A 24939-nucleotide genomic window follows, 5' to 3' on the forward strand; every position below is an offset into this window, starting at 1 on the left:
TCACTGGTCAAAAAACTTTCAAAATAAGTTTTTCAACCATTTCATGTGCATGCATGTGCAACTACAGCTGCCTAGTTTGCAGAGCGTTGCGTGTGCATGTATCACTACAGCAGTCTGTTATGTGTTACAAGTCGATGATTCAAACATCCTGTCTGCCAGAGTGAGTCAACATCTCATTCACAAATAAATGAACAGATGCTTGCATACGCACACGCTGAGGAATGAGCCAAACACATCCTGAAATACCCTCCGCTGATGCCTCAAAGCCTCTCCATTCAACATGACAACACTTACTTATAATCAGCCTGTCAAACACTCCCCAGGTGATCCGAGCTACCTGCAGAGACCATATGGAGAAACAGTACAGAGGACTGGAGGAGAGAGAGAGAGAGAGAGAGATCTTCCAGTCTGATTCCTCAAATGTGGATCAACAGCCCATAAGAGTCCAGATGCCCTGCCATCAGCTCTCAAACTGCCATCAAAACCTCTGTTAGAGGTAAAGAGAGAGCGAATAAGAGTTAAATGGAGCTCAAACCCATTCTGATATGATCTGTCATCCAGCAAGGATGATTTAACACAGCGAGATGAATGAAGCGGAAAAATTGGGCCATCTTTATTCTCTCTAAACCACCTTACACTTTCTCTACATGACTTCTAAAAACATCTCATGACTGTGAGCTATGCTGCATACAGTTCTGTCCTTATAAAATGCAGATGTTTTATTATATTTTTGCGTGGCATAACACTGACATTGCGGAGTCATTTCTAAAGACAGGAATATCGTAGACACCTTTGGATGAGCTCTTTTAGCCTGTACCAGTAAGTAACCATAGCAACCACACAGAAATTCCATAGCAACACCCTGGCAACCACCCACAACAGCCTAACATCATGGATGTGACTTTTCAGTTAGCATGACAATTACTGCATCTAAGAGTAACCAAACATTTAAAACAAATATTATTGGCATAATCATCATCACTTATGCTGAAACACCTCATGATACTGGAGTTGGCTTTCTTTATCACCCATACAAAATATAAAACAGAATTAATTAATAGTTAATATAGTTATTAATACTACAATTACATATATCATAAAATAAAATAAAACATAAAAATTATATATATATATATATATATATATATATATATATATATATATATATATATATATATTCAATTATTCAATATTAATATTATTGTATGCTATGGGTTGTTTATAAGTTATAGCCTTATATTTAATATCTTTTTAAGTTAACTTTTTCTCTTTAATTGTCAGCTATTATTAATACCAAAATTACATATATTATGCAATCATATATATTCAAATATATTAATTCCTATTAAAATAATTGTATGCTAGGGTTAGCTTTTTGTAATCTGTAAGTTAGCTTTATATTTTATATTAATAATATTTAATATTATTCATCAAATATAGTTGGAATTGTCATCACTTGGGCTATACTGAAAACTGTGTTATAGTTCTTTGGCTTTTATATCTGTAAAACACAAATGGAATAGAAATGCAACTAATAATAATGACAACAAGAAATTAAAAAAAATATATATTTATATATACATAGTTGATACTAAAATGCATCCAAAACAAATAAAGATTAGATTAAATGATGGATTTGTCTGGATTTGTTTCTCACAAACACACAAGACATTAACTGATGTACTGGAGTGGTGTGGATTACTTGTGGATAATTGTGATGTTTTTATCAGCTGTTTGGACTCTCATTCTGACGGCACCCATTCACTGCAGAGCATCCACTGGTGAGCAAGTGATGGAATGCTACATTTCTCTAAATCTGTTCCAATGAAGAAACAAACTCATCTACATCTTGGATGACCTGAGGGTGAGCAAATGTTCATTTTGGGTTGAACAAAATTTTTTCACTTCAATTATTTTTCCTTTAATTTGTTCAACAAGATATAAACAGATTCAACAGCTCTACTCCACTTTACAATAACAGTTCCAGCGGCAGTGATAATTACAGCTCATATGTCATGCAACACCTTAAAAAACCTCTGCGTAATTCACTGTACCACCAAAAACATGTGCTGTATTTACTTGTGGCTATGTGTAGGCTGTTTTGGGTGTGATGTGTCTGCCAAAAACAGCTTTTGGCAGATTCTGTAGAACATGAGGATCCAGCAAGAGTGCAGGAATTATACATAGAACAATGAAGTGAAACAGATACAGATAAAATACTGTCCAGAGAGATGCAGACAGAACTGGATTTACGAGGTGTCTCTTATCCACCACATTAGCTCACTAGCAGACACTTCAATTTACTGAAAAGAAGTGTTTAGAGTAGCACATTACTAGACTACTAGCAGCTATAATTTATGCAATATAAAGTGCAGGAATTCCTGGTTGACCTGTTATATTTGCTACTATATCCACTGTGCCGGTTACTGCAATGCAGTTGACATAATCTTTTATCAAAAACCTCCTGTTTTTCAATTGCAGTGTGATGAACAAACCAGAAGTAATATCCAGATATGATTTTTACACACAATTAGACATACAAAATAACACAACATGGGTCATATGACACAATTTATCATATACTGTCTGCATGTTTGGTTGCATGTACTGCATACTGTTTGGTATGCAATAGTTTTAAAATGTAGAATAGAGTATGTACTGCACAGTATTCAATAAGCAGTGTAATAGGATGTCATTCATTGAAATGTTAAAAAATCGCACTAGAAAGAGAAATAGTATGTCAAGCATATTGCATTGTGATTGCTGCTTAGTGCTTTGTTGTGTACTACACATTTTGTCAAATTTATTAGGTCGTCCTGGAAAATTCACAATCTGTGGACAGTATACATACTATATAATAAGTGTATAGCCTATGGTAGTATGCTATTCTCAACACAGCTCAATACAACCTATACCCAATATTGCGAAGACAGCGACCTCTGGTGTTGCAAGTGAGAATTTATGGGGGTAGATTTGGCTGTATTTGAACCCTTGGAGATTTCATTAAAAGAAACTCTTTTGGATTTAAATATTCTACCATGAACTGCTGAATGAATGCTGAAACAGTTGTGTAAGGTGAACAGTGATTTCTAGCCTGCTATCAGTATTCATATAGCGGATTATAATCTCCATACAGCACACACAGGTTATAGTTTAAAGTGATACACACTTATTAATCATGCACCAGGGTTGTGGACTCGACTCGAATGACTTGCACTTGACTCGGACTCGACTCTCAAATTTGATGACTTGCGACTCGACTCGACGATATACCTTGTTCTTTCTTTGGTTTTCTCCACATATGACGTTTCATGTTTCACATTGCAAATTTGAAATTGATTTCATGCAAGAGTTCAAACAAGTAGTTAATATTAATTGCTCTGCAATTTAGACACAATAGTGTCTATGTTGACCACTTTTGCTCGATTTGGTGAACAAAAATAGTTATGAATAGAATGAATGATTACTGAATGATTCCACGTTTTTGAATGAATTGGGCGAGTCAATGATTCAATGATCGATTCATAAAGACACACACTTGCTTCGTTCTTGAATGATGGTGCCTTCCAAATGGGATATATCACCCGCCAAAGGGCACTTCGGAGTGAAAACAATCATGGCCACCATATTGAAGGGTCGTTCCAAACCGAAGTGCTCAAAACAGGCCACTTCAGAGGGCTCTTCAGAATGAAGGATTTCGAAGGGTACAACTGATGGACACTTCATGCTCCCATAATCCTTTGCACAGGGAAGTTGTTTGGCGTCACAGAGTTCGACTTCACCGATAAATGTATGCATTGTATTTTTCTATACTACTGTAATATTTATACGAGTTACATTATTATGGTCAAAACGACATTGTACTTCAACAAAAATACTTTACAGCTACCTTCATTTGCAAGCAAACTCTCACTCAATACACCACTGACCCTCACTCACTTTATTTAATGTAAAAGATGATTGGAGGTCAACCAGCGTACAAAATGTGCAACGAAGGCGCCTACTTGTTCGTCTCGTTAAGGTGACGCAGAAGTGCATTCCAAAAAAATAGCTTTTTTGACCCCTACACCCTTCCTCCCTTCGAAGCTCTCACTCCGGAGGGTAGACCCTTTGAAGGGATTAGGGCATAGGGATGAGCCATTCCGAAGGGAACGTAGTGATGGGTCGTTCTTGACTCGGGAAGAACGAGTCGTCTCGGGGAGTGATGCGCAATATTCTATAGGTTCTATACTGGAAGTAGTAGTTCACCTGGTTCAGTCAATGCAGTCTGAGCCGGAAAGAGAATTGATTTGTTCATCTCTCGAGTCTTCAGGTTTTTCGAGTCGTTCATTCATCACGTGACAGACCCATAAGCTTTAACCTATGCAGTTAAAAGAGTCGGAAAGAGACTTAATAATAATAATAATAATAACCAACTCTTTATTACCTTTTTAAAACATTCAGTGTATGGAAAATAACCATCATGACAGAAACTGTATGAAGTAAAAAGCTAAAATTTGAGACAAGAAACGCAGTAACTGTAAGAGTAAAAAATTATTATAATAATGATGATAATGATTGTGATAATAATAATAATAATAATAATAATAATAACTATGCACCTGTTTGTAAGGAAACTTGTAAATTAATTTATCAAATCCTGTCATGTCACATGACAAAAGTATGAACGATAGGTTAAAGCCTTTTATACAGTAAATGGTTAATGCTTATGGGGCTGTCACGTGATGAAGGAATGACTCAAACCAGGAGACTCGATAGATGAACTAATCAATTTTCCTCCCAGCTCAGACTGCATAGGCTAAAGCTTATGGGGCTGTCACGTGATGAAAGAATGACTCAAACCCGAAGACTTGTCAGATAAGAGGTGAGGTGAGCTAATCAGAGACTGAAGACCCACGTAAACAATGAATGAATCTTTTCTGTTTCTTATAGCATTATAGTTTTGTATTGTTTGTAGTGTGATCAATGTTTGTGTAAGTACTAGTAGACATGTTAGAGAAGTAACACGTAACATTTAAATTATATTTTGATAAAATGAATGAAATGACTCGAAAAAAGATTCGTTCATTTTGCTGAACGAGACTCAAAGGTCCAAGTCGGTAAAATGATTCGAACTTCCCATCACTAATGGAATGCAGGGCGAATCAGCCATCTGAACGAATCATTTGAATAAATGACTCAATGACTCACTCATTAATGCAGTCACTTGCTGCCACCTACTGGCGGTTTATAAGTAGCTTGTATTTTTTTTTTACATTTCATTTTGGTATATTAACAAAAATTATTTAAAACACATAACCATTTATGCAGCTGTAATTTTGCATTCATGCAACATTTCAGCATCATTAAAGTCAGCATGAAACGGAAGTACCGATTGTGTTTTTTTCTCTACTGTTACGTCTATCCGAGTGAAACGGCATCTGAAATGAGAGGGCGGGACTTGAGTTCATCCTTCGGGAATTGATTGGATCGTTGGAAGTTGGGGCGTTGCTAAAAAAATGGAGGCAGTTCTGAATGCCAGTTTGCAATTAGTTGTGAGGGGATTTCTCTCCACTGGATTCACCAGCGACACCCTAGCATGAAGACATTTTTAATTTAATGAGGAAGATAACAACGAGGGCAATCAATGGCACAAAACCTGCGCGCGAGAGAGAGATAAAGAGAGAGACTGCCTGAATGACTGAGTGCATCCTCCTTCAGGTTAAGTCATATTCATAAAAATAAAAAAAAGTTTGCAATATCCTAAGTGTAATGTTGTGGTAATATCCTAATATCCCTTCAACTTTTAAGGGTAGGGTTCTCCCCCATTGATTTCTATAAAGTGAAGCATCAGCTTCAGTTTTTCCCCCAGCGTTTAACCCTTACGTCACTAGCTCCACCCTTGCGCCATACCTCGTGACCGGAAGAGAAGATGAGTCGTTTCATGGGGGAGGGGAGGTTAACATTTTTGATTAAAGATTACGAGGGCACATTAATTTAAAAAAGAATTATGAAGTCCACAGATAAATTATTTATAATAAACACTGTATTATTCCATTAAAAAATAAGAATTTTAAATTTTGATTTCATGGTGACTTTAAACTGGTATGGTAGCTAATGTTGTGTGTGTCTGTGTCTGTCAGCAGACACAAGACTGATAAAAAAAAAAAGCATGGGTCAAGGAAGAACCCAGTAAATTCTGACCATTATCCATTCAGTGGAACTAGCTGCAGTGTAAAAAAAAAAAAAGCAACTACATATTTTCTAGTTTATGAAACCTTTTGAGTTTTAAAAACTAAAAAATTTTATTTTCTTGAAACTACATAAAAACCCATATCAGACCAACAGAATCCCCCCAAATATTTGTCAAAAACACTCTGAACAAAGAATTTCATATTCCTGAAATGTTAATACTTTGTGAGTTCCCAGCATGCACTGCAACATTAATAAATTATGTAGTTACTGTTATAGGATTTTTTTATTTTTTTTTCAGTTTGATGACTTCATTTAAACTTTTTTGTTGATTTCTCATTATTGTTAGTTATTTGTTGCGTTGTGATGTAAAGTGCTCATCATTTTACATTTATAGAATGTCACCGTTCTTTAGATTAGTGTGTCAAGTGTTAAGGCATAAAGTTTGTTATGTAAGTATGATTATTAGTCTTTTTATAAGCATATGTTTGTTCACTAAACACATAAGTGTTCTATAAAGTTACACAGTACATATGGTTGTTATATAAAGTAATGAAATTGTTGAGTTAATAATGATTACTGAACATGACATTTTGTTGTCTTCATTAATATAATTGCTGAATTAGGCAAAAGGTCACCAAAATTAAGTATTTGAACCTCACGAAATGAGGGTTAAAACTGCAAAAAGGTTCACTTAAAAAAAAAAGAGAGAGAGAGATTTCAAAACAGTTTTAATGTGAGCTTTATAGAATAAAAATATGAAATCTGTTTTAATTAGATGAGGAAACACTACTACATTTTTCTTGCCAAGCTTGTGCTGTCGTTTGATATTTTGTACCTAAACAATTACATTAATTTTTAAGTGTAACAAATGTCAAAGTAGACTTGGAGACTTAAGGCTATGACGCATCTGTGAAGCAATAAAAGTTAGCAGTGCAGCAGTGCACACAAAGGACGGAGGCATCTTTCTGGGAAGCAGTATTCATGTCTCCGGGAATGTGCGTGAATTCATCCAGATTCACCGCCCACACGCGCGTGGAAGAGACAGACCGGAGCAGATCGGTTCCTCCACACACCGAAAGTTACTGAAACTTCACAGAACACTTTCAAACCCGTTCAACCGGGCGTTGGGCGTCACGGTAAGCAACGCTTCTCCATTAAAGCGCACAATAAGCGATGGTCTCGCTGGGGTTCTTCTTCTCGCGCTCGTCTTCTTTGTCGTTTTCGCAGCGAGTTGTTTTTGAAGAGACCGAGTCTGGTGGGGTTTTAACTTCGTACTGTTGCGAAATCCACTGTGCCTTTGTGATGGCCTTTAAGTACGTTACATGCATTGCTTTTTATTAGCAATAAACTATGATTTCTGTAGATCTTGTGAGGTTAGATGCTTGAGCAGTACAGGTTACAGAGTTTCACTCGGTCGTCACTTTTCTCTTGTTGTTTTCCAGTTAGTTCTTCTGCAAGTGTTGTGCAAACTTGAGTGTTCAAAAAGTCGCTGTATTTGTCAGCATGATGTCCAAAAACCTGTAAACGATACTTTAAATACATGTTGTGACGTCACGACGAGACTGATTTTATATTACTGTATTACATACTGTGCAGTATACATTGTCTTAAAAAGAGTGTGCAAATATGAACATGTAGTATGCATTGTCATATGACCTGAGGAACATGGATGTTTAATTCAGCCACTCCAGTTATCCAGAAAATAGTAGGTTTGTAGTTGTTCATACAAGTTTATGCTAAAATATCTTAACAAATGATTTGAAAATATTTATTAGTAAATGCATTTATCACCTCAAGCGCATTGCATTGTGATCTGTTGTGTACTGCTCATGCAAATGTGTTGGGATTTGGCATAGGTCTATAAAAAATTGTAAATTGTACATATTATAGCTGCAAAAATATTAAAAGTAGCATGCTTTTCTTAACAGACATTGTCTCCCTCTCAAAAACAAGTGGATGTTTCAGATCTAGTTCTTCATTGTCATAGCAACAAGAAGAGTCTAGGCTATTATTTGACAATTTTTTGGCTATAAAGTGTGACATTCAGCTTCTGGAAGTAGAAATCCCATTCATTTTCTCCACTGGGGAATTTATTTTTAACAGTAACTTATGAACGATTAAAGACAGATCTGCTGTATGTTGCGAGGTTGTTAATCGATGGAATATGCTGATGTGAAAGCCATCTGCCAGCATTATTTCAACTTATTTTTTTAAATAATCATGTTTAATAGTGGAATTCCTGGTGAAAAACTACATTATCCATGGTTCCAAAGAAAAATCTCCACCAATCAAATAATGACAAGCAAAACACAGCAAAATAACACACCCAAAGCCTTTATGAATATTTTACAATAAATTTAAAATTTGTCATTCACAATCCTTCATGGGACTGTAGTTTTTAACTCATTAAAGCTGTTAAGTTCACAGTCTTGTACCTTTATTTATTTATTTTATTTTTTGCTTCAAGTCAAAGTTTGTAATGTTGTGATTCATCTCTCAGCTGGTTGGGTTGGTTCATGGCTTGTAACTACGGTGGCCATGAAGTGCAAAACAGATTACAATTCTGAAAACAAAATAACAAATTACAAACACAAATGCAAATCTAAAAAACACAACAACAATTCAGAAAACATTATAACAATTCAGAAAACATTATAACAAGTCAGAAAACACAATGACAAGTCAGACAAACCTGAAGAGTTAGGTATAGTCTGAGACAGCGCCATTGGTTTGTGATTACTCTCCGCTGACTGGACGAGACATCTGTCAATCAACACATACAGAAAGAACCAGCCGAAAAACAGCAGCGTTGTGGTAGAAAGTTCGAAGATGATCTTAAAATAGCTCGGTTTAAATTTATTGTATGAATTGCGCTTACTGTGGAATAAAACATACAGAGTATCTATTTATATTTGGTGCAAATAACCTGCCTTATTAGCATTTTGGCATTGGATTTTGTCAGCTCCAGTGGCACAGGTGATTAAGCGTTTGTCCTTGACTTTATGATGCGATCGACCTGGGTGCAATCCCATCTTTTGCTGAACTTTTTTTTTTTTCTCCCTTTTCAAATCTCATATCACATCGTAAAGGCATTTATTTTTAATAAAAACTAAGGAAATAATCTAAAAGGTGAAAATAAAGTATAGGGTAGGATAAGTAGGTGTAGGGAGGGCTTTATTGTACCAATAAGGTGGCATCCATTTAATAATTTGAATTAAAATTATAATTTACACTCAATACGTTATTATTGCATACTATGTTTTATAATGTACTACAATACTGAAGTGCAGATAATTGCCACTTTTTGCAACAAGTAGTATACATAGCAGAAAATCCTGCTATTTTAACATAGTGTAAATAGAATCCATTGCTAATACGAGATTTGAAAAGGGTGAAAAAAAAGTTAGGCAAAAGGAGGGATCGAACCTGGGTCGATCGCATCAAAAAGCCAAGAGCACACACTTAATCACCTGTGCCACTGGAGTTGACAAAATACCAAAGCTAGTTTAAGACCATCTCCGAACTTTCTACCACAACGCTGCTGTTTTTCGGCTGGTTCTTTCTGTATGTGTTGATTGACAGATGTCTCGTCCAGTCAGCGGAGAGTAATCACAAACCAATGGCGCTGTCTCAGACTATACCTACCTCTTCAGGTTTGTCTGACTTGTCTTTGTGTTTTCTGACTTGTTATAATGTTTTCTGAATTGTTATTTTGAGATTTTATAAAATCCCTATATGAAAAATACTTCCTGAACCAAGAAAAACTGATGACTTATACATGGTTTTCATTTGTTTCCCCTTTCCAGCCCAAATTGCCCTTTACAGTGTTTCTTAAATGTTAAATGTTGCTTACTATTTGGATACTATTTCATGACTCATTTGAAATAGCAGTAGTCGATAAAAAGTATTTAGTCATCAGTCAGAACACATGTCTGGAGCTCATAATATGACAAAACTAATTGAATTTGTATTGTGTAAATTTGAATGAATGACAAGTGTCATTTAACAAAACTGAAGATTATGTGGCATTTAACATAGTTATGAATTAGATTTTTTTGTTAACTTGAATATTTAACATTTGAAATTTAACACAACTGAATATTTTTATGGCAGAGATTTAAAGACGTGTATTTTCAAACAGCAAATGTTTTGTTCTGAAATCTTAGACTGCAAATCTGGAAATTCGGAACATCAAATTCAATATTCTAAAATTCAATATGCAGAAAATTTCAGATCGTATAGAAAGTAAGTCAGAGGTAATCCGCAGGGAAGAAAAAGATGATCTCTGAAAAGTCAAACGAAGTATTTTTGCCAATTGGTAGTTTTCTGGCATGAGCGCACGGTTCAAGATCTACCTGATCATGAATCAGCCGGAGGTAGCCTAAGTGATTCTTAAACATTTATGGTTTATATACAGCAAAACATTTGCTGTTTGAAAATACATGTCTTTAAAACTCTGCCATAAAAATATTCAGTTGTGTTAAATTTCAAATGTTTCATATTCAAGTTCAAAAAAATCTAATTCAGAACTATGTTAAATGCCACAATATTCAGTTTTGTTAAATGACACTTGTCAATAGTTCAAATTTACACAATACAAATTCAATAAGTTTTGTCATATTATAAGCTCCATACACATGCCACATTGGTTGCTGTTTATAAGTATGACTGAAGCTAGATTTTCTGATTAATGGAGTCTGTGGTCAGCTGATGACGCCTCAGATAGATACTGCTGCAGTGTTTTTATAGGGGGCCATAGTTCACACTTAACTGATGCTGAAGAACCACACTTCCTTCACAGCTACTAAGAATATGGTATAATTAATAGTTGACACCACAAAAGTTTGTCTTTTATAAACTTCTGTATGACTGGAATCTTCTGCCAGCTAGTGTTACTTACATCGATACTTACACTTGCAGACTCATTCGACTCAAGGACACTATTGCAAACCAGTTTTATTTTAGTATTATTTATATAGTATTATAGTATTTAGTAATATTTTGAATTAGCTTTTATTTTTATATTATCAGTTTAAATTTTTGTTCAAGTTTTAGTCATGTTTAGTTATGTACGGAAGTCCTAAGAGACCATGGATAATTAATGTTTTTTATAGTTATGTTACTGCAAAGAACTGTTTATTGTTTGTATTTGATCTTAAAATTGACAGAAGGCTGAGACTTTGTGTTATAATAAAAGTAACAAAGCTTATTGTGATTATTGGGTGGCTTGTGTGCTACAGTGAATGGACTTGAAAACGTAAAATAATATCTCTAAGTATTTATACCGTAGAAATTTTTTGCATATCGGCCCGGGGCTGACTTGCTACGCTACTGCTGTACCTGTAAATACTGCTACTCTGTTAGGTTGATTTGCAGACTCAGAAATAAACTATACCATTATAATATTTTATTATGAATATTTTCCGTTTTCATTTTAGTTAAATTTTAAGCTATAATTTTTTTATTGTTTATATATATATATATATATATATATATATATATATATATATATATATATATATATATATATATATATATATATATATATATATATATATATTAGTAATAGTAATTCTGTTTAGATTTTCGTTTTAGTTCATTTAAGTACTTTAACTGAAGCTTATTTTATTTAATTTACATAATTTCAGATTTTCGTTTAAGTTTTTTACATTTAAATTTGCCAGTTTAAATCTAAGTTGGCAAAAGTTGAAGAACCACACTTCCTTCACAGCAGCTAAGAATATACAACTTCCCTTCCCAAAAACCCTCTCATTTATAAACTGCTGTCAATGCTATCATATAATTTGTAATACTGTTGCATGGGCTGTTTTCCGAGTGCTTGCCCTGGTTTTGAGTGGCATGTTCTTCGTCACGATCCCTAGGGTCGTGTCAAATGAATGTGGAGAGTGAAATATCTTGGAATTGTTTTGACGTTTTGGTTGTTTTGATACCTTCCAGTTCTAGTCCTTGAGATCACCAACATCTCAGCTGCTAATGAAGCAATGTCCAGATTTTGTAAAAATGAAACTTAATATGTTTTGAAAGTGATTGCATTCATCTGGAATTAACTTTCTGTTTTCCTTCCACAGGTCCTTTCCCCATCAGTTCTTGGTTATTATGGTGTGCTCAGAGTTTTTAGCCATGCGTGTGGAGCTGAGCTTAGTGTGTGTGGCATTAATGTGCGTTTTCAAACAGACGAGCTCCTGTTTAATGATCAGCGAGGTCAACTGCGACAATCCCAAGCTGGACACTCAGGAGTTTGTGGAGCTGTACCATGAAGGTACGAATCCTGCTTCTCTTGACGGATACACACTTGTGTTCTACAATGGCAAAGTAGACTCCGCCTACCGCGTCATCGATCTGAGTGGACACCAAACAGATCAGCGAGGTTTTTTCGTAGTTGGCTCTTCCGAACTGAATCCCCGTCCCGCCATCTCTCTTCCACCCAACTCCGTTCAGAACGGGCCTGACGCCATCGCGCTCTACGGCCCCAACTGGGCACCGGTTGCCGAAGGGGGACCTGTTTCAGGAGTGGGGTTGGTGGATGTCGTTGTGTACACTTCACGTAGATCCGTAGATGGCGCCGACGGCCTTGCGTCCGTTCTGACTCCCGGTTCTGTCCCGTATGTGGAGGATGAGGCGGCTCTGGAGGGGGACGAGTCCATTCAGCGCTGCTGGCAGTCAGGAAACCTGTGGACATTCTACACCGGCCCGCCGACCCCTGCGTGGGTCAATCACTGCCCGCCACCGACCCCTGCAGGGGTTTGGATCAATGAAGTCGACCTCAGCGGGCCAGACCGGCGGGGCAATGTGGAACTCAGTGTTGGCATGGCAACCGGATCATATTCGTTGGTGCTTTATGATGTTACTACGGATCTGATTAGCACGAGTGTGGAGTTCATCGCTAAAGAGCCTGGAATATTCGCCGTACCTGTGAATGCTGCGAGTTTGTCAGGTAGTGTTGATTGGATACTTGTTGGTAAACTCATTTAAGCAGACAATTTCAAATTTTTGTATTATTTATTTAGCATAGTATTTGTTAATATTTTGAATTAGCTTTTATTTTTACACGTACAGTTTTCATTTTAATTTTAGTTAAATTTGAGTAATTGTAGGTGTTTTTGTCATTTTTTTTTCATTTTAGTTCTTTTAAACATTTCTAATTAAGTTTAATTTATTTAATTTAGCTTCAATTCTGTATTAGTTTTAGTAATTTAAGTACTTAAACTTTTTTTCAATTAGTTGCAAAAGACATTTTAAATTTCATGTTTTTAAGGTAATTATTTATATATATATATATATATATTCATCTAAAATGTTTATTTTATTTAATTTCAGCTTTATTTCAATTAATGACTTTTTAATTTAAGTGCTTAAACTTTTATTTCAATTAGTTGCAAAATACATTTTCTTTTTAAGTTTTTAAGGTAATATTATATATATTCATCTAAAATGTATATTTTATTTTTATTTCAGCTTTATTTCAATTAATGACTTGTTTATAGTTTTAGTTTTAATTAACAACAACACTGTTCCTAATTTAGTTTTTTTCCACCTTAGATGTTGTTGAGTTAAATCTTAGAAAAGTCCAGGTCAAGTTTCAATTCCAAATCAAAAGAAAAAATATATATAAATTATATTTTGCATAAAGTGAATGAAGCTAATTTTTAATACCATTTTAAACAAATTTTGTATATATATATATATTATTTTTTTTTTTTTTTTTTTTATGTCATGATATAAGTGGTCTTAAATTATATTTTAAGAAAACCTGTTTAATTTACTTTTTATCTTTTGGTTTAGTGGTGAAATACGAATCATACAAAAACTTACTTCAAACTAAAACAGTTTTGCAATGTAATATTTGATCTTTCAGTGCCACAAAGTGCAGCATTGGCGTTGTATAAAGGCCCGGCATCAGACTTCCCTAAGGACGGCCCCCTCAGCCGCGAACAGCCAATCGATGCCTTTGTTTACGGCGACTCTGCGCACATGCCCAGTGACAACCTCACAGAGACGCTCATACCGGGGAGGAAAGCCTTCATCCTCATAGACAGGTGCGATACAGTGCAGAATGCCTTATTGTGGCCTTTGTGTATTATAGTATGTGCTGCAATAATCCATGTTTGCATGCTGCAGTTTTCTCACAGCAGGTCTTCATGCCAGTCGCTGTGGTGTTACCGAATGGACGAGAGATCCGGGACTGTTTGTAACAAGGCCCCGGAGTCCCGGAAAACCCAATGACTGCGTTTGGTTTCAGTCCTGCCCGCTTAACATGAGTAGGTTTATCGATTCATGTAGCAGAATTTACTTTCCCTACCAAGTTACAGCGATAATTCATGTCTAAATTTAAATTCTGTTATTATTTGCTCATTCTCATGTTGTTTCAAACCTGTATGAGTTTCCTGCAGCTGTTGAACACAAAATAAGATGTTTTAAAGAATGTCGGTAACCAAGCGTTTGACGGTACCCATTGACTTCCATGTATTGGAAAAAAATATTATGGAAGTCAATGGGTACCATCGAGTGTTTGGTTACCAACATTCTTCAAACAGGTCTGGAACAACTTAAGGGTGAGTAAATAATGACAGAATTCTCATTTTTGGGTGAATTGTCCCTTTAAGGACACATTTTAGATGGCCTTTCAAGCTTTTAATTTCATCTGGCTTGTCATTTCAGCCTCTTTAACAGAGTCAAGACGGATCCAGCCCCCGATTCATAGCAATGTTGATTTCCTGCTTAATGAGATCAACACTGACTCACCAGGAGGAGCCGAGGACGAGGAGTTTATAGAGTTGTGGCATCCGTCTGGCTTCCGTATGTCGCTTGATTTCATCTGGCTGGTGATGATCAATGGACAGACTGGAATGGTGTACTATGAGCTGGAGCTGAATGGATATTACACAGATGATGACGGATACTTCCTGGTGAGCTGATGCATACTTGGACACCTGTGACACAAATGAGTCATATGATTGAATTCTGATTAGAAGTTTGTGTGAAGTGTAAAAGAAAAGGCAGGTAGCACTATACTGTATGTACACTAGCGTTTAAAAGTTTGGGGTTGGGATGATTTTTGAAAGAAGTCTTTTATGCTCACCAAGGTTGTATTTATTTTATTAAAAATACAGCAAAAACAGTAATATTATGAAATATTATTCCAATTTCATATATTGGTTTTCTGTTTGAATACATTTTCAAATGTAATTTATTCCTGTGATGCAAAGCTGAATTTTCAGCATCATTACTCCAGTCTTTAGTGTCACGTGACCCTTCAGAAGTCATTCTAATATGCTGATCTGCTGCTAAGAAACTTTTGTTATTATTTTCAATGCTGTTTCATGATTCTTTGATAAATGCAAAGTTTAAAAAACAGCACTTATTCGAAATAGATATCTTTAGTAACATTATAAATGTCTTTACTGACACTTTTTGAATTTGTAATGCATCATTGCTGAATCAAAGTTTTAATTTCTTTAAAAAAAAAAAACTGAAAGGTTGAAGTAAAAAACATAATGTTACAACTGTTAATCTTTCTGAATCGGTTCTTCCAGATTGGCAGTTCAAAGGTCAGCCCTGACATTAGAATCCCATCGAACACTATTCAGAACGGACCGGACGCCATAGTGTTATATCGCAGCAAGTCTCCGCCCTCTAAAGAGGGTCCGAATATTCCCAGAAAAGGTTGGCTGGATGCGGTGGTTTACCGCACTCGTGGGTCTGATAAAAAGGTTTCAGAGCTAACGGAAGTGCTGACACCAGGACAGCTCCCTCTGCTGGAGGACATCAACGCTTTACCCGCTGACGAGACCCTCAGTCGATGTGGAACCGAGAGACTCAACCTCAATGCTTTCAGGGTGAGATCTACTGTTTCCGTTCATGGGAGCTTCATACAGAATTCTCATTGAAACGCACTTGATCTCATTGTGCCACTGCTTTAAAGAGACTTCAGGCAAAATTTTAACTTCAAGTGTAAAATGTTTTGGGGAACTCCTTTGAGATCAGTTGCTATTTTATTTTATTTTATTTTATTTTATTTTATTTTATTTTATTTTATTTTATTTATTAGTTTAGTTGAATTCATAATTCCTCTGTGGTCTTTTGCCGTTTTTATTTATTTATTTATTTATTTATATATCTCTGTGTGTGTGTAATTTTTTTTTTATATAATTTTTTTTATAATGACTACTGTTTTATTTTAAATAATTTATTTTATTTTTTAAACTTTATACAGTATACATTTTTCTAGCATTATTGCAGCAATAAAATTAATTTTATTAGTTTTTTAAATTATTTTTATTAAAATTTTAAATGAACTTTTATTAAAGAAAGAAGAAAAAAATTACAGTCCTTTACAGAATGATTGTAAACATTGTCCAAATCTAGAACAAAACAATTGGCAGGAAAAAACTTAAAATAATCCATTTGAGAAAAAAATAATTTTGGCAGTCTAATTTTATAATAAATAAAATAATAATACTTTTTTTTCCAGTTGAGTATAAAAATCAATTATTTTTATAAAACCACACATTTTGACAAAGGTAGCGGGTCGTCTATGTAATTAATGTATGCGTAACATTAACTTCCTGTGCAGATTACATGTACTGCAAAAAATAGTACATGACATTCCAAACATGGCAAGTAGCCAGTCACAGGGTTTATTTTGCAATCCTACTTTCTTAGGATTTAATGTCCATCAAATGTCACATTAGCCCTCCATGTGTCCACAGGTCACTTCTCCCACACCAAGGAAGCAGAATAACTGTCCCCCAAAACCCACTATACCCTCGCCTCCTGAAGGTCTCGTCATCAATGAATGTGGAAGGATGTCCGGGGTAAACCAATCACAGAAGAGTTTATTTATGGAGCTGACTGGCCCGCCGTCGACTCCATTAAATGGGCTCGTTTTGGTGTTTTTTGGGGAAGACGCTACAGAATTGAGCGTCCCGATCACTGGCAGCACAGGAAAGGACGGGCTTTTTCTGGTCGCCAATGATTCTCGTGCAGGTGCGTGTGTTTGATCTGGAAATGTCTTCTTTGTGAGGCACAGCTTAATTTTTTTTTCGACTAGAAGTAGACTGATGTGTCATGATATACAGCCAGAGATCATCTTTGGTCATTGAAACACATTTTTCCCATTCTTTATGACTTTCTGAAAATTCTTCAGTAAAGACCAACCAGCTTTGAGATGAATCACAATATTACACAGTTTGATTTGAAGCAGAATGAACATCAGAAAACATGAAAAAGTACCAGGCTGCGTACTGCAAATCTTTTATTAGTGAATAAACTACTCATCACATGAAATATTATAATGATGAATTAAATTATGTTGGTTGTTGGTTTTAAGTATAAAAACAATATATACACTATTTGAATGTATTAGTAAATATTCAATTATAACCAAAAAAGTAGTTTGGGAGTGTAATATTGTTTCTTTGCCTTTAGTATTGTTGATACTCTCAATTTTATTTTTTTAATTTTATTTTTTTATCATTTATTTTTTGATCATTTTAATTGTTTTATTTTTTATTAGATTTTTGTAATTATTTTATTTTTATTTTTATTTTTTTCAATTTTTTTATTTTATTATTTGTTACGTATTTGATTTTTTTTTTAAGTTTTTAATGACTTTTTGTATTTGATAAATGGTTGATTTATTTGTAATTAATGTCTTTACTGCTCAAAATTTGACCAATAAACAGGATTTTTTAAATGAAATTGATGCATAAATAAAATTTAATACATATATGTAAGATTTCTCTATGAATTGGATTATTCCTTCAGACTGTTGTATTCTAAGGCAATCAATGATTTCAATTAAATAGCAGAGAAACTCTAAAAAGTCAGCTGAATTTGTTTGCTCATTCATTTTTGTGTTTGTGCAGATCAGGGTTTGCCAGCACTTGGTCATTTGGGTGCAGTGCTTTTGTGTTTTGAGCCGTCAGGATCAGGGTTTTGTGGGAACGACTCGCGTCATTTGGACTGGCTAGTTTTTTCCGATGACCCAAAGTTACAGAGAAAGTTACTCCAGCACAACATGACGCGCTTCGAAAACACACTCTTCAGGTTTGTTTGGGAGCTTTTTGAATGTGAATCCAGTGTGTTGTTGCTGGTGTCAGCAGTTTTGTACCCCGTGCTCATAACTGTCTGTGTTTTTATGTGATTAGTGTGGATTCTTTATCTCGATGTGCATCAGACGGGCCTGTTCTCTGGATCGCATCCCAGCCGACTCCACGCCTGCCGAACCGCTGCCCGAATCCCGCCTTCTCCAGCCCCGCCGAACTGTGCCTGCACCCGGAAAATAATAGCTGGCAGAGCGGATCAGAAAGTAAGTGTTTTTTAAAGGGATAGTTGATGAATATTGGCACTTACTCACCCTCATGTCCAAGTGCGGTTTGCTGCAGTTTTTCCATGCAACACAAATTATTTTGGAAAAACCTTGCACAGCGGAAAATAACATGGTCCTGCATGTTGGGAAAAAATTATGCTGGTTTCCAAACAAGGTCTATTACCTAATTTGATGATGCTGATTTCAAAAATATCAATGAAAACTTGCCATCATGTAAACATTTTTTTCACAAAATAAGATTTGTTATACTGTGCTCGTAGCACATAATCTTTAATTGCACACACAAAAGCGGCAGCACGCACTGTATATTATTTGATATTAAAGCGCAAAAGAAACTACGAGCATGCTATGTTGTTGTTATAGCCCTCAATTATACTGTAGTGTTGAAATACTATAGTCAATGGTTAAATATTTATATAAATAAATTATTCCATAGAGACATCAGTAATATTGGTATCAGTGATACTCACCTTCAGTCATAAAAGAGATGCCATTAAACAAATATTCAAAATATACTGTTTTTATGTTGTTTCTACATTAATTTGACGATTGAATGTGAAATTATTGCAATATTAAAGTATATATTTAAAAACTTTATTGTTAGGTATGATTAATCGCAATTAATTTCAGAAAAAAATGTGTGATTACTTTGTGTGTGAGCACTAATATATATATATATATATATATATATGAAGAGTTCAGGTGCAAAAGCCTCTAAGTGCCATCTGAAATTTTCTTCTAAAATGAGCATTTTAAGTTATTTCACTTTAATTGCATAGAAAAGGACCTATTCATTGCCATTAGAGTAACATTACTGAGCGTAAACATAGGAGCCTGATAAAAATGCTAATTTTAGATGAACATTTCAGATGGCACTTAGAGGCTTTTGCATCTGAATTCTTCATATAAACAAAGCAGTCAAAAGTTTCAATATGCAAAAGTCTGGGAAAATATGTTCAAATACTCTAAATAAAAAATATGCTTTTTTAACAGAACTTGTAGTTTTCTGTCACTGTTTGGATGTAGCAAAGTGCCTACAGATATTGGTTGTGTTTGCATTTTCTTCTGTCACTGGTCATAATTCTATCCTTGAAATCAGGTTTAGTCATATAATAATGTCTTCAGAATCATTCATACATTTAAAAAATCATGCACGCATATTAGTAAGTGTACTTATTAATACCTAAATGACACATTAGTACATTTTGAAAGGTTACTGCCCCAGTGACTGCTTTTGTACCATTTTATCTGCAGGTGTAGAGCACATAATCTAGATCATAATCTAGAAAATATGCCTCTGTTAAAATGCAAAAACCCAGAATGCATTACACATATTTTTAAAACATGATAGTGTTGAACGCAAATGAATCACATGCAATCTTTGTGGGAAAGGTTGAACTAGATTTTTCTCATGCTGGCTAGTAGCATCTAGTTTATGATGCTCTCTGGAGACAGTTCAGTTTTTTCATAACAGTTCATGAAGTACATTTAAAGAATTCTGTTTATGGAAACCCATGATACATGCACAAACATGAGGAACACACCCGGAGAATGAAATCTGCTGGAATGACAGATGACTCATGGTAGAGGTTAGATGTTTGCTTTAGATGATTCAGGTTGTCACTTTTTTACTGAGTGTGAGATGACAGGGTTCCCACAGTCCTGAAAGACCTGGAAACATTTCAAATGTTGAATTTTATGCCATTAAAGTAATCAAAAAAATCTTATAAAGGCATGAAAGAATCACGTATAAGTGGAAATATATGCTTAAAAATCAAAGGTTTTGGATCAGTATGATTTTTTTTTTTTTTTTTTTTTTTTTTTATTATTATTTTTCAGCAAGGATGCATTCAGTTGATCAAAAGTGACAGTAAAGACATTTGTAATGTTACAAAAGATTTCCATTTCAAATAAATGCTGCTCTTTTGAACTTTCTGTTCATCCAAGAAGCATAAAAAAAATGTAGTTACCAACATTGATAATAATCAGACTTACCAACATTGTTACCAACAGTTACCAACATTGATAATAGTCAGAAATATTTATTGAGCAGCAAATCAGCATATTAGAATGATTTCTGAAGATCATGTGACACTGAAGACTGGAGTAATGATGCTGAAAATTCAGCTTTGATCACAGGAATAAATTACATCTTAAAACATATTCAAATAGAATTAAGTTAATTGAAAATATTTCACAATATTACTATTACTATTGCATAGAAGCTCACAGTTTTGAAGTCGTGTAACCTGCTTTAAATTATCACATATTCTGCCTTTTTCTCTTTTTAAAGGGCACTTGACATAAGATGCATCCAAAATTAAAGTCAACAATAAAAGTATTTCTCTCCCTCAGATTGCACCCAGAAGGATTTTGCTGTTTTGTTAGAGCAGTTGTGTAACTGTGGGATCTCAAGCTTACATGTTAAAGGTAAGACACCTTAAAACGCATATTATTGGTGATAAAATGAAATTGTCTGGTAATGACAGTTTTTTTTTCTCTTGTCTTTTCCCCGTGTGAGGTGTGAAAGTGTCCTGCGAGGCGGGTCTGTTGTACACGCAGGGGTCTGTTCTTGCTGTTTCTGACCAACAGAGGGAGCGAATCTCTGAGATACTGAACCACAACCAGCTCTCATGTTCAGCTGAACAGGGCCAACAGGTTCATGGAGGTACAGCACACACATGTTAATCTTATGCTATGCTCTCATGGAAGTTCAGGGTATATTTTGGTCTGAAAGAAGTAACGGTGTGTTTGTATGTGCAGCGGGGTCATCGGTCGGGCTGCAGGTCGGGCTTGTGCTCACAGCGCTCCTGCTGTTTGCACTGGGTGCTGCACTGTTTGTCTATTTGTACAAAAAAAGGTGAGGACAGATCAGTTTGTGTGTGTGTTTTGTATGAAAGTCTCTGGGGTGATTCCTTTAGGTTAGGGCTGTCAGTAGATTCATTAAAAAAAATATAATAAATTACATTATATGCCAATTAATAAATAATTTAATAACAAGATATATTTTAATTTTAAGTATCAAATGTTTTCATTTTAATAAATTGAATCAATGTTTAAAAGCAGTTCAGCTTTCTTATTGTATTTTGAAAATAAAAACATTACATTGAATTTTTAAAGTCATTTTTATTTAGGTCAGATAACATTTAATTAACATCAGTATGAAGTTTAAAAATAGTTTAACTTATTTTATTTTTTAAATATTAATAAATTTTCATTTATGCCAAATAATAAATTGAATTAACATTAAGCTACAGTAAAAAAAAAAAAAATGTATATAATTTTATTTTTAAATATTAAAATGATTATTTATGCAAACTGATGAATTGATATCAATATACTTTTAATGTTTTTCAACTTTAAAAAAAAGTTAAATAATTTGTATTCATCCCAATTGATAAATTGAATTAACATCAATATATCATCTTATTTTATTTATGCCAATTAATACATAATAATATCAGTATAGTTTACAAAATAGTTTAACTTATTTTATTTTAAAATATTAAATACATTTTATTCATGCCAATTAATTAATTGAATTAATATCAATATACTGTTTAAAAGTAGTTAAATGTTTTTTTTAAATATAAACTAATCTTAATTACATGAATTGACCATTCTCCTCTTAACACAAAATACTTGAAAAATTGCACATTTGGGAACTTTTTACGCTTTTAAGACAGAGTACAGTTGTAGTCTTTTAGACGATTAATGCAGTAAAACCACAGCATATTTTTTGAGTACTTTGGAGTAATATTGTAAATACTATGCTACCTATAAATATGGTTATCATTGTGTACCATGGTATATATCGAAGAACCATCTCATATGGCATGGTTTTACACTGTTCTTAGAGTAATTTATGATGCATTTACAGTCTTTGTTTTGGGATCAGCCCATTTGTATGATGAACGTGTCCTTGTGCATCTTTAGCATTTGAAAAAAAAAAAACATATTATATTAAAACATGTTTCAACTCATTATGTGTACATGATCTTTTGGCAGGCGTCCTGCTGACTACCTCTCCATGCAGCTGAGCGAACAGGCCGAGATGCCGCTCGAACTCTAGTGTGTTTGCATGAGCGTGCATGTGAGTGTGGATGAATTTCAGTTGTTTTTTTTAATTATAAAACTGAATGTGTTTTTACTACAGATGAATGCAGGCTCACAGTTTTATCAAAACCTCTTTAATTATGCAATGTTGATAATCCGAAGATTTTATTTTATGTCTCATTTCTTTAGTGTGCATCAAATTTTCCAAAAATCATTCTTTTATTGATTCCAAGTGTATTTTTGTTCCATAATGTGACTTTTTATGTCCATACTCATCAGTTAGCAGTTAAGACTGTAAAAACAACCACACACACAATAATAGTTATTGCTAAGTAGAAATCAAACAAACATTAAAAATGGGACACTTTCCATACACACGTGATGCAAACGTCACACATCATGTCACTCGAGATACAAATTGTTGTTGACTTTAATCATTTCAAAACATAATTTTCAAAAATAACAATTCATTTTGCAATAAAGTTCAAAAGTTTTTAAATCTTAACATAGCAGCTTCATCACCATTTGATTCCGTACAGAATCTTTCCTTCTTCATGAGTCTTTCTGCAGGTGTTGTGTTTACAGATTTTCTTTTATGCGCCTGCGCAGTATTATCAGTCGTTCTCAGGGTCGTCAGATCAGTGTTTGTGTGCAGTAAAGAGCTTTTCTGTGTGTAGAACTAGTGTGCCATTACGGTAAGACAGAGCAAAACACATTATTAAAGTTCACTGTTCGCGCAATTCATTTCCATTCTCAGTTGTTAATTGATCTTAATGGCCTGTTAATTAGATGTTAGAGTGTTCTGTCACTTAAAGCGATAGTTCACCCAAAAATGAAAATTTGATTTTTATCTGCTTAACCCCAGGGCATCCAAGATGTAGGTGATTTTGTTTCTTCAGTAGAACACAAATTATGATTTTTAGCTTCAGGCGTTGCAGTCTCTCAGTCGTACAATGCTTGGCAATGGTCACAGAATCTATGAGAGAGAAAAAACATGCACATAAAAATCCAGATTAAACCCTGCAGCTCGTGACGATACATTGATGTGTAAAGACACAAAATGATCGGTCTGTGCAAGAAAGTGAACAGTATTTATATATTTTTTTTTTTTTTACCTCTGATTCACGCAATGTCCAAACTGTTAGAACTCTTGTGAACGCGCTTCACAGCAGCCTGCATCATCATCTTCTTCTTGCTTTATGGTGGATCGCAGACTTATAAGTGCATTACCAGCAGGCCTAATTGATATTGTAGATAGAGTATTAATGGTCCACTTGAGAGATAGGTGGCGGTAATGCACTTATAAGTCTGCGATCCACCATAAAGCAACAAGAAGAAGAAGATGATGCAGGCTGCTGTGAAGCGCGTTCACAAGAGTTCTAACAGTTTGGACATTGCGTGAATCAGAGGTAAAAAAAAAACAATATAAATACTGTTCAGTTTCTTACCCAAATCGATCGTTTTGTGTCTTTACACATCAATGTATCATCACGAGCCGCAGGGTTTAATTTGGATTTTTATGTGCATGTTTTTTTTCTCTCTCATAGATTCTGTGACCATTGCCAAGCATTGTACAACTGAGAGACTGCAACGCCTGAAGCTTAAAATCATAATTTGTGTTCTACTGAAGAAACAAAATCACCTACATCTTGGATGCCCTGGGGGTAAGCAGATAAACATAAAAATTTTCATTTTTGGGTGAACTATCCCTTTAATTGTCATTCTAGGAATGCTCATGACTCTGAATTTTAAAGACCAGTCAGATCTGGTCAGATCGTCTGCTTGGCTTTTTAAAGAAGTAGAGCAGAAAATCCCCACACAGGAAATAAAGGGTCGAGAAGACAAGGTGTAATGTTGATGACTATTTTTGTCAGAGTAGAATTGGAGTGAATTCCATTATGTTTATTTTGAAGTGTATTTTTTTTTTTGCATTTTGCGAATTTGCTAAACTAAAATACAATTTGGCAATTTTGCATTCTCACTGGTTCCTTATATGGTTTTAATGTGATTGATTATTGATTCAGTCTTTCATCATTGATTTTATTGATCTTATGTACATTTGGCAAATTTGGAAATTTTCTAAAATAATACAATCACAATAAATGTTCCTTTTTGTTAATGTTGAATATATGTGTGTGTTTATTTAATTTGATTTATTTCTGTATTTATTTATTTATAATGTATGCATTACCATTCAAACCTTTGGGTTTATATGATTTTTTTTAATGATTGTGCAAGACTTTTTTGCTCACCAAGGATGCATTTATTTGAACAAAAATACAGTAAAAACAGCAATATTATGAAATATTATTACAATGTAAAATAACTGTTTTCTGTTTGAATGTATTGTAAAATGT

General features: G+C 34.4%; 1 protein-coding gene across 1 annotated transcript; it reads left to right on the forward strand.

The window, feature by feature from the left end:
• The first annotated feature begins 7095 nt into the window (after positions 1-7095).
• On the forward strand, positions 7096-23087 carry LOC109049162. The gene is made up of 13 exons (XM_019066863.2): positions 7096-7310; positions 12264-13129; positions 14051-14231; positions 14314-14453; positions 14854-15101; positions 15729-16031; positions 16905-17181; positions 18063-18243; positions 18345-18505; positions 20882-20956; positions 21048-21194; positions 21290-21386; positions 22535-23087. Exons 2-13 carry the CDS (start codon positions 12292-12294, stop codon positions 22596-22598), a joined length of 2712 nt encoding a protein of 903 aa, XP_018922408.2. The 5' UTR covers positions 7096-7310; positions 12264-12291; the 3' UTR covers positions 22599-23087.
• Positions 23088-24939: the final 1852 nt, after the last annotated feature.

Source organism: Cyprinus carpio, chromosome A24 (genome assembly GCF_018340385.1).
Source record: "Cyprinus carpio isolate SPL01 chromosome A24, ASM1834038v1, whole genome shotgun sequence".
NCBI lineage: Eukaryota > Metazoa > Chordata > Actinopteri > Cypriniformes > Cyprinidae > Cyprinus > Cyprinus carpio.

Excerpts from the sequence above, each read along its gene's own strand:
- LOC109049162 (XM_019066863.2), top strand. The coding sequence starts at position 12,292 with ATGGTGTGCTCAGAGTTTTTAGCCATGCGTGTGGAGCTGAGCTTAGTG. Across the intron at positions 14,454-14,853 it reads GTCCTGCCCGCTTAACATGA|CCTCTTTAACAGAGTCAAGA; the intron begins GTAGGTTTATCG and ends TTGTCATTTCAG. Across the intron at positions 18,506-20,881 it reads CTGGCAGAGCGGATCAGAAA|ATTGCACCCAGAAGGATTTT; the intron begins GTAAGTGTTTTT and ends TCTCTCCCTCAG.